The sequence below is a fragment of the Mus pahari genome, chromosome 6 (assembly GCF_900095145.1).
Source record: "Mus pahari chromosome 6, PAHARI_EIJ_v1.1, whole genome shotgun sequence".
NCBI lineage: Eukaryota > Metazoa > Chordata > Mammalia > Rodentia > Muridae > Mus > Mus pahari.
The window spans coordinates 17,038,073-17,049,020 of NC_034595.1; the positions used below are offsets into that span (position 1 = coordinate 17,038,073).

General features: G+C 50.4%; 1 protein-coding gene across 1 annotated transcript in view; it reads right to left on the bottom strand.

Annotated features, from left to right (window-relative positions):
- Nucleotides 1-858: 858 nt before the first annotated feature.
- Ambp (alpha-1-microglobulin/bikunin precursor) overlaps nt 859-10,948 on the bottom strand; it is an 18,037-nt gene continuing 7,947 nt past the window's right edge. The window contains exons 2-10 of the mRNA XM_021200991.2: nt 9,705-9,847; nt 8,257-8,333; nt 7,172-7,288; nt 6,275-6,376; nt 5,570-5,616; nt 2,862-2,943; nt 1,735-1,902; nt 1,251-1,424; nt 859-984 (exon numbers count right to left, since the gene is read on the bottom strand). Coding sequence (XP_021056650.1) covers nt 959-984; nt 1,251-1,424; nt 1,735-1,902; nt 2,862-2,943; nt 5,570-5,616; nt 6,275-6,376; nt 7,172-7,288; nt 8,257-8,333; nt 9,705-9,847 — 936 coding nt within the window. The 3' untranslated portion in view covers nt 859-958. The remainder of the gene's footprint in view (nt 985-1,250; nt 1,425-1,734; nt 1,903-2,861; nt 2,944-5,569; nt 5,617-6,274; nt 6,377-7,171; nt 7,289-8,256; nt 8,334-9,704; nt 9,848-10,948) is intronic.

Below are 10,948 nucleotides of genomic sequence, written 5' to 3' on the forward strand. Positions count from 1 at the left end.
CTCTGGTTCCAGGGCCCAGCTGGTTGTTGCAGATGTACCCAGGAAGACCAGGAGATAGTTCACCAGGACATACAGGGGATGGTGAGGACCCCAGGAGGCAGGTCAAGGGGGAGAAAGAGCAGGGGTTGCAGCTCTGGGTGATTTTGGATGGGTAAGGAGACAAGCTGACCGCTCAGAGGAAATCACTAGAAAGGACTATGTGTGGGAAGGACTGAGGGCAACCTCAGGTACTTGGGCGCTCCAGGACACCACTGTTTATTTGTCCTTGAATCTTTGTGACTCCTGTGAAACTTCATCTAGGAACAAGTGTCAGAGTTTCTGGGTTTGGGGTGGGGGCTGATCTTAGAATTGAGGATAGTGTCTAGTAAATGCTGTTACTTTTTTAAAGACTCGGTTGCCTTTTGTTGTTGTTTGGTTGTTTTTGGTTGGTGTTTTTTGTTTGTTTTTTGCTTTTTTGTTTTCCTTTTTTTTGGTTTTGTTGGTTGTTGTTGTTGTTGTTGTTGTTTGAGACAGGGTTTCTCTGTGTAGCCCTGGCTGTTCTGGAGTTCACTCTGTAGACCACTCTGGCCTTGAACTCACAGAAATCTGCCGGCCTCCCAAGTGTTGGGATTAAAGGCGTGCACCACAACCATCTACCTAGTTTTCTTTCTTATGTTGCATTTGTAAAGCAAAATAACCACACTCCACTACTGAAGAGTTGGGGACTGTTGTGTTTGAAATGGTGCACAGCCAGGATCTTGGACTGCGGGATGTTGTCACATTGCAAACCGTGCATCTTTCTCTCCTGGGAAGGCTGGTTTACTCATGCCCTTCCCCTCCAGTACCCTTATTGTGACAATGAGGCGACAACACACAGAATGCTACGAAATGACAGCTTGTTTTATTTGGGTCCAGATCATCTAAGCTGGACTGCACTGTGACCGACAGTGGCTACCCTCTGGCTTGCAGACTGGCACCTTCAACTGCGTATGAGCTCCTCGTACCCTGCAGATACAGAGTGACTCAGAATGGGTCCTTGGGCAAGAATGAAATGTCACTTGCTAAATGCCCTTTGCATCTTCTCTGGTCCAGCTAGGACCAGCTAGGGCATATTCCTGGGTTTGGCCTATTTCCCAGGTGGGAAGCTGAGGCCCAGAGAGTGGACCAGGCTGCTCACCTGGGAAAGAGTCCATCATTTGACACTCCAGTCCCTAGCATTTATTCTCCAGGACCCCCTCGCCTGTCTCCCTGGACTCCCCAGGGCCTCCTACCATCACCAGGGACTCCACAGTACTCCTTGCATTCCTTCTCAGAGTAGAACTTGTTGCCGTTGCCTTTGCAGCCCCCGTAGTGGAATTGGATGCACTTCCCTTGTGCAGCATCAAATGCCCAGAGCTCTATGAAGGCTCGACAGGGGCCTTGGACTATGGGGAGATTGCAGGCCGCTGTGGAGGAGAGAGGGACATGGAGAGTTAGCCTTGCACAGGACAACAGACAGAGCCAGAGGAGCCTGAATATCTAGATTGCATGGTCCTTCTTGTACAGACTGGGAAACTGGATGGGTCCCCAGCAACAAACAAACAGAACATGGCTGACCCAGGCCACCTGCATCTTCATGTCACGTGGAATTCCTATGAGCAACCTTGCCCTGACTTTCCACCTTGAGAAAACCTTAACTCCAGCTCATGGGCAAACCAGGTCTGTGGGACAATGAGAGCTGGGGACATTGGGGGTGCAAAGACAAGATGCACTCACCTATGGTCCGACACGTCTGCAGACAGTCCTTCTCAGAGATGAAGTTGTTGCCATTGCCTAGGCAACCTCCATATTGGAAGGTCTCACAGGCCATGGAAGCGCCATTGTAGTAATACCTCTCTTGCATCCCTAGGCAGGGGCCTTCTGAGTAGTTGAGCTGGCAGGAGTCTGGGGAGAGGCAGAAGAACAGCATTTACTGAGCACTTGCTGTGGACCTGTGTACAACTTGGTATGCACCGCTGTGCTGTCAGAGAGGCATAACAACTCATCCTTTGGATGAGAAGCAGGTATCCCTTACCTTCTTCAAGACCTCAAGATGGTGAACCTCAGAATGAACACCCAAACCCCCAAACTCAAAAAACCAGTGTTCATTCTGTGACCCAGATTCAGGACATTTAACAGTGACTTGAAGACCTATCTACCCAGAGAATCTAGCTGGCTCCCCTCACCAACAGCCACCTTGACCCTTTCACAAGGTACCATTCAGGCCTTTAGTCTCGTGGTATCCATGGCTTTTGCGCTCCCTTAATCCATAAGACCCTTTTTGATGCCAGGACACAGCCTGAGTTCCCTTGGCCCCAGGAAATGCCTTTCATCATCTTGTCTCCTTAGCATCACCAGCCCTTTGACGACGCTGTCCTTTGGACCTAACATTTGCCCCTTTGGAAGTCTCCTCACAAAAACCCGAAGAGCCAAGAAAAACCCAATGTCTAGCACAAGGCCTATGGTGGAGCAGGCTTGGCATTTGCTGACCAAGTTAAACAAACTGTCATCCACATGAAGCATCCATACATCCTGCTCCTCTACTGATACAAGAGTCCTAAAGGTCAGCTCAAGAGACAAGTGTCCTGTTATATAGCGGAGAAAACCAAGGCTTAGTGAGCATGCAGACAGGATAGAAATTCACTTCTCATGGCAGAGCTGAGCCCTCCTGAACCTGGGACTTTATCTGTTGCCCCTCTCCCTCCAACCCAAGAGGGCTCAGAACTTCATCTGCCTTATCCATGGCTGAGAGGTGGGCCTTGCAGTGCTGAGGCAGCCAGTCTGAACTGGCCACGGGCTCAGCCAGCCATGGGCTCTGTTCTCCACAGCATGGCTGAAGCAGGCGAGTGAATGTGTCTCCTTACCTTCTTTCTTGAGGGTTCCAGTTACTAGTAGCTCAGACCCTGACCCCTCACTCTCTTGGGGCAGCACTGCCCGCCGGGCTCTCTGGGGAGAGAAGAGAACAGCTTTGCAGAGACCTCACTGCGCTTGCTCACCTGAATCCCTGTAGCTGTGGAAACAGACCAGACTGCCTAATGAGATGCTAGCCCCAGTATCAATCTGAATTCACAGAAAGGGCTCAAGAGGGTTTCTGGCTGTAGAATCCCCTGAGCAAGAGTTCAAGACCAGTTAAAGGGGTGGGGATGGAGACGTTGGTCACTAGGGAGCCTGTCTGCTCACAGGAGTGGTCTAAGGCTTGAAGAGGTAGTTCTATGGTGCTCTGAGATTGTTTCTTCTTTTAAGGGGTGACTGAAACCATCAGGGCCCGTGGTCTCTTCCAGATTCATCTTAACCCGGTGACATATAGGCCTTCCTTGGTGAGAAAGGAGAGATGGAGAAAAGGAACCAAGTTAGATAATACAGATGCTCCGAGGAATTGGATTAAAGTGAAGGACTATCCCCAACTCACAAGGATAAAGAAATATGAGAGCAAGAAATATGAAAAAAAATTAAGCCACCTGTGAAAGATACAGTAGCATCTATTGGTGTAAGAGGCACCATCAGCAATGGAAACCATTAGAGTTAGAAGAGATGTTTGGTTTAACTTCATAGTTGAGATAATCAATTGTGATTTAGACATTGCAGGAAATAAATCCACATCCTGGGCATTGTGGAAGGAAGACAAGCTAGAAACAATTGAAGAAAACATTCCTGAGTTGAAGAAAGGAGTTGGGTTGTCCTGTTACGAGGAAAAAAATAAAACCATCCAAATTAAAACAGACAAACACCTCCGAATAGACATTGTAGAGAAGAAGGGCGGGGAGCCTGGAGACCCTCGGGGTCAACGGGAGGATCTCAACGCAGAAGCGCAAGAGGAAATGATGGAGATCATGAGAAGGATCGGTGCCACCCGGCCATTCTCCTCTCACCCAAGCTGCTGACGGTATGCCGGACTCACAGAAACACAGTCTAAGCTGCGTAAGTGTGCTGACCGCTTCTTACGTCAACTTGACACAAGCTACCTGAGGGGCAAGAACTTCAATTGAGAAAATGCCTCCATAGAATCAGGCTGCAAGCAAGCCAGTAGAACGTTTTCATAATTAGGGATTGATGTGGGCGGACCCACCCCATCGTAGGTGGCAGGATCCTGGCTTCTGTAAGTAATCAGGCTGACTGGGCTACAAGGAGCAAGCCAGTAAGCATCACCCCTCCATGGGCTCCGCATCAGCTCCTGCCTCCAGGGCCCTGCCCCGTGTGAGTCCCTTCCCAATGTCCTTAGGTGATGAACAGGGATGTGGAAGAATAAACCAAATAAGCCCTTCCCCGGGTTGCTTTTGATCGTGGTGTTTCATCATAGTGAATGAAACCCTGACGAAGACAGCAAGGACCCAGAAATATGCTGCACCTTTTTTCTCTTGGGAGGAAAAATGTTTGTTATGGAAGCATTTCCACCAGAGAAAAGGAAATTTAAAGGCCAGAAGTAAAATGTAAGTGTAAGGAAATTAGGATAATCTATAAAGCAAATAAATATGATTACCTCCCACCCTGCTTTCTACTGGTAGCAATACCAGTTAGGCAATAAAGGGACATGGGTTATATATACGTAGATGCCTTAGCAAACACCTGGTAATGGAGCCAAATGGCTCTGTGAAAGCCCTAGCCGAGCCCCGCTATCTCCAGCTGGGGTACGTCATTGGATTTTGACTTTTTTTTTTTTAACTAAAATTTCTAAATAAAGAAGAAAATTGAGGAAGTCCAGTGAAGTCCAGGGCTGCCTCCCAAGTGCTGGGATTAAAGGCACGTGCCAGCACAACCACCTGGTAACTACTTGGTTTGAAATGAAGTTTGCTTCAAACTATGCACTTTTGAGAAGAGAAGACCTCCCCCAATGCAGCTCCTGAGTGAGATGTGAGGTCATGGTTTCTGCCTTTTTAAAAAACCCTGTGTTCTGGACACTCGGGGCTACACTCGGGTCCCTGAGCCCTTGAGTGCGGTTCCAACTGACTGGAATAAAGACTTTCAATTGGCTATTCATATCATCATGGTCATCTCTGGTGAGCTTCCCTTAACCACGGAGACAAAGCTGAAGATGAGGAGTGACTCTTGTCACCAAGCTGAGCCACCTGCACAAGGACATGAAGATCAAGTCCCTGGAGGAGAGCTACCTGGTCTCTCTCCAGGGAGAGATTACTGAATTTTTCCTTGGGGAATCCCTTAAGGATGAGGTTTTAAAGATCATGTCAATGTCATGACCGGCTGGCCACTGGACCAGGCTCAGAGTTTTGTCACCACTAGGGACTACAATAGTCATGTTGGTCTGGATTTTAAGTGCTTCAAAGGGGCAACCACTGTCATCCTAGAAGCCAACACCTTGACCAAGCCTTCCTCTCTCCCTGTGTGGATAGACTTCTATTGCAACATTTGCAAGCTCCACACTGCCCCACGCAAGGCGATAGACCGCTGTGGCTCTGTGCTTGAGAGCCTCATCCCTCTCCCCAGAGACTCTGGTATTGTCTCTGCTCCTGTGCCCAAGAAACTGGTGTTGCCGGCCAGTTCTTAAACACCAGTAGATGCCAGTCTCTACGGCATGTCTGCGGTGGGGCTGTTGAAGAAGGGTGGACGAGATACTCACGGCAATTGACGTGGGCTCCACCTCCCGATCCCCAGGGACACATTCCCCTAAGGCAGAGGACACAAAAGAAGAGTGAGCAGGAGGCCCAGGCTCTGGAGGGTGGACCCAGATTTCTATGGACATCATGTCCTGTGCTTAAGAGCACTTCATGGAGGGCCCTCCTCACTGCACTCAAAGCCTTTGATGGGACAGTTAACAGACCAGCATCACTCCGTCAGTATCCTCAGGAGACCATTGACAGGGGCACTTCCAAAGCCTCATGCCGCAGCCTCTAATGGCTTTTTTTTTTCTTCTCACAGACCCCTCACAGTGGGCTTCGATAGGGAGCTCATTGTTATCCCATTTGACGGATGAGGTAAGTAAGGGTCTAGGTTGGCTAGCCAGAAGTCACACCTCTGTGCTTGAGCCACTTCAATGTGGGTACTGTGACTGTGGAGTGTGTGCCCTCACCCCTAAGGTTTTGCTGTCTCTTCAGCAGTGTCTGTGGATACCTTCCTGGAGACCTGTGACCCTGGGATAAGGATGGGATTCGTTAAGTGCTGCCTCTGCTAGTGCATGTTCCGAGACTTGGGGCAAACCCAGGAGCTCTCTCAGTCCCTGTAGAGAGGGAGAGGACTGTGGCCTTGTTTGTCTCTGAGTGTTAGAGGGACTGGGGATGTTCTCTCTAAGGGACAGGAAGGAGAGAAGAACCAAAATACCACTTACCTCTGTCAGCCATAAAAACTGTGGCGTTCTCAGGGATACCCACACTCATGGCTACCTCCCTGAACTCCTGCAGAAGGCTATCCCTCAGCTGTGGCTCCCGGCCTGCAAACAGAAAGCAGAGGAGAAACTGAGAGTCCCAGGCTCCCCCGCCAGCTGGAGTGTGGAAAGGACTGGCCCATTAACTCTCCTTGGCATACCAGTGAAAGATGGCTCTCCAAGAGAAAGACTGGGCCCATCACAGATCCTGGGTCCTTACTCAGGGCTATTCCCATTGGCTCTGTCTGGGCCTTGGTGACTCTAGAGTCACTTTCTCCTGGCTCCTTTCCATTTTCATAGTAGGGAGGGGTGCGCACCTGTGCGCACGCATGTATGCACCTGTGTTTGTCTATGTGGGCACCTGTGCAGGTGGAAGCCAGGGGTTGAAGAAGGGATCAGCTTCCATTGCTCTCCTACCGTTGGGGCAGGTTCTCTCAGTCTAACTCAGAACTCACAGATACAGCTTGTCTCCCTTGCCAGCTTGTGTCGGGATCCCCTGTCAGAACCTGACAGATGCCCTGCTGGCTGAAATTACCGGCAGGTGGCCACACCCACCTGGTGTTTGTATGGGTTCTGGGAATCCCAATTTGACCTCATTCTTGGTGACAAGCGCTTTAATCATTGAACCGTCTCCCCTGCCCTGGGAGTGGCTTTTAGAGAAGGCCGAGAATTCTACCTCACCCAGGATTCTGAGCTCTGCCTCCTCAAGGCCAGGGCCTATTGTCTCTCCCTGACCGGAAGTTCTCTCACAAAGAAGAGACAGGCTTCCTGCTCCTTCCCACCCATGGTCCATAGATGAATAATCTCTGTCCCACCCCGTCCTCACCCCAGCTCCAACAGACTCATGCTTAAGGCCTTTACCATAGAGCTTGGCAGTGATAATGGGGCCATGGTGGTGGCTGATCTTCTTGATCAGGAAAATGGCATATTCGTCATAGTTGGTGTGGACCACGTAGGATTCCAAGGTTACGTTCCATTCTGGGTGGGAGGTGCAAGCAGACCAAAGGAGGCAGTGTTAGGCTCTTCACCCTGGAGGCCTGTCACCCATCCTGCACTCAGCATGCCTGTATCCATCCCCATAGTCACACGGCCCTTCCAAGGGATCAACATCGGCTCACCCAGCATCCCTCTCTCCCCAGCTGCTGGACACCCACCTCCACTCCATCCGCTCTTGTTTCCTCTTTTTTCTCTCTCTCCCTCCCTGCTACCTTCCCCCTCTTTTTCCTACCTTCCTCTTCTCATTCCTCCCTTCCTTCTTCCCACCCTTCCATTCTCCCTCCTCTCTTGCCCTTTAACTCTCCACCCCTGCCCCAGTTCCTAGTCTTTTCTCCCTTTTTTATTTAAAAGCAGAGTCTAATTTAGCCCAGGCTGACCTTTTAGCTTGCTATGTAGCCAAGGATGACTTTGAACTTCTGACCCTTCTTCCTCTAACCCATTGCCGAGAATATAAGCATAAACCAGCATGGCCAGCTTTCCTTTCTTCCTTCCCCTTCCCTTCTCTCCCATCTGTCTGACTTTCCTTCCTTCTCTTCTCCCTCCATCACTCCCTCCTCCTGTCTTTCAGATGACCCATGAACTCATCTGCCCGTTCATTTGCTTACTATTGTGCATGCACTTGATCTCTCCCTCGCTCACCATCTGCGGCATGCATCCCACACACAATGACTTGGCACACACGGGACAGTCAACAGACAGTTGCTAAATCTCTGAGTAAATTAGGGCTCATATCCCTCTGCCACAAAACACCAAGCATGGGGCTGCGGGGTGGGGAGCTGATGATGTCATCCTTGACATTCTGCACCTCTCCTGGTTCTGGTCACATGGTAACTGGGGGAGCATGGGGTGCCAAGATGGATGACTTCTTAGATAAATGGGAAGGAAGGCTGCAAGGGTGGAGTGGGGAGAGAAAGGGGAAGGGAGGGACAGTGGTGTGTTCCCTCACTTACTGGATATGTGGTAAAGGAACTTTCCATTGATGTCCGTCTTCTGGTATGCCCCAGTGATCTCCTCGCAGACACCTCTCCTGGCAATGATAAAGCCAAAATTTCCAAATATCTTGCTTCATTGTTACCCTAGCCCTTGGAAATCCCTCTTTTGTACATGAGGAACAGGGTAAGGGGACAGGTTCATGAGTCCTGGCAGTAAAGTCGCAGTCGTCATTGCTGCACATTACCCTGGTGGCAGTGACGAACTGGCGCTCAGCTTTCATTCAGTCTAATGTCCCCATCCAGGACATGGAGATCACACATCAATGCCCCTCGTGGCTGTCATAGGGATCTCTCAGCACTTCCTATGGGTCAGGGAAGCGCTGTAGAATTCTCTTACTCTTAAACAATCACTCCTTGTCCTGTGAACAACACTAGTGCCATATGCTGGGGACACGGAGGAAAGCCTCACAGGCCTGTGCTTGCATGAGATTTGTTGTGATGTGAGACAGCAAGTCCATCCAGGGCCAGATGCACACAGTGTATTGAGCAGTATGTAGAAGAAATGGCATGGAAATAGTATGCCCAGGACTCACAGAATTAGGCTGGGTAGATGGAGATATGCAATGGCCAGGAGGGATGAGAGAGTGAAGGGCCCCGGGAGCTGAAAGCTCTGCTGCAGAGGCTTGCAAAGGCCATGGTGGGGCTTGGAGCATGGACAGGGAAAGCTTAAAGTTTTAGAGGTCATATCGAGATTTTACTCTTAATACTGAGGGCAGCGGGGAGCTAAGGAAGGTTCTCATCAGCAGGTGTGGCTTTTAAAAAAGTCTTTCTAGGGGCTGGAGAGATGGCTCAGCAGTTCAGAGCACTGACTGCTCTTCCAGAGGTCCTGAGTTCAAATCCCAGTAACCACATGGTGGCTTACAACCATCTGTAATGAGATCTGATGCCCTCTTCTAGTGTGTCTGAAGACACTGTACATATACATAATAAATAAACAAATCTTGAAAAAAAAGTCTTTCTGGTTGCTAGGTGAAAACTGGATCAAAGGGGAAGACTGAGGTTGAAGGTAGGAAGGAAAGTAGATGGGTTGCAGGAGACAGGGAGGGAGGGAAGGAGGGAGGGATGGATGGATGGAGTCTTGGACCACAGTAGAGAGAGGACAGGTGGGGGAGGGGGAGAACTTCATGATAGACTGCACAGCATCAGGGAGGGATGGATAGAGTCTAGACTTCACCCCAGACCCACTGGCCTGAGGCTCTCCAGCTAGGTCTGTGGGGTAGTTGTTCCCTTCTTCAGCCGAGGGAGGAATACCCAAGATGGGGCAAGTTGCACAGGAAGCCTAGTGTCGGAGACACAGTCCTTGGGAATGGCATGAGACATCTGCTGAGGAGGACAGCTGTGAACCTGAGGGTCCCAGGACAAGATGGGGGTACCAGGGAGCCTGGTCACTCCTGTGCCCCACTCACCGCCATCGAGTACTGGTCATGCTGATCTCCGCTTCCGTCGCCCCCTGCTGCAGCACCAGCGTGCTCACGCTCATCTTGTCCTTAATGCGCCTCAGCCACGGGCAGGTGGATCCCACTGCCAGGTTGTACCATTTTCCATAGATCTAGGAAGAGCCACAAATCTGGATTTAACCAAGCCCTTGAGGAAATGTGTCCACATTTCCCTTCTTTCCTCCAAGAACCAGCCCTTTAAGGGACAGTGTCTCAAGGTGACAGTGGAGTGACAGGGCATATTTAGGGCAGAGGTGTGCAGAGTCCCCCTGCCTTACGCAAGGCCTGCTCCACAGATGTAAAGTGTCTGAGATGCCCCTGTGGGCAAGTAGAGTCCAGGTTGCATATTCTGAGGCCACCGGCTACAGCTGCCTTGGAAAATGAGGCTTGGGTTTTACACCTTTCATGGCAGTGTCTGCCATCTTGTGAGGCAGCCAGCGGACGTGCCATGGAGACACTACAAACCTGGTGGGACCTTCTGGGACCAGCCAACCACCTCTTTCCTCTTGACACCAGTCAGATAGAGCTGACCTCCCAGTATGCCTGTCCCTTGTCCTAAGGTACAGAAAATCACCTGGAGAGTTCTGAGAACCCCTCAGATAGATCATGGGGACAGCGTTGAGGTGGACAGGGTCCCCTACTCAGACAACTTTATTATTCAGGACAAAGCTGGGGTCACTTTGTAAAAAAAAGAAAGCGTGTGACTCTACAACACACACACATACACACACATATGAACATGCAAGGACACATGCACGCATACAAAAATATTTGCACATAGACACATACATGTAGACACATAGTGACATGTCTGCCACAGGCCAAGGCGCCCTTAGGCTCACACTTCGTAATTCCCCCAATCCCATCAACCAGTGTCCTACCTCTCTTCCTCCCATAATCCCACAAGCCTGTGCACAAAGCTTACAGGTTCATGCTCACCCTATGCCACCTGCCATATGTGGATTCCTCTGGGGACTCATGGGGACTAACTAGGCTTAGAGAGGGCCCCAAAGAATGAGTGGTAGGTGAGGGAGCTATATCTTCAGAGAATATCAGATTAATCTAACAGCCTGGCCAGGAAGGTCTCCTAGAGATTGAGATGCCATCAACAAGATAAGAAAGATGGGGGCCGGGGAGAGAGCGGACTGGAGAGGAGGGACCCGCATCTGGACCCGATCGCCCTGCGCCTCTCCTGCCCAGGAGGGGTGTTCGCC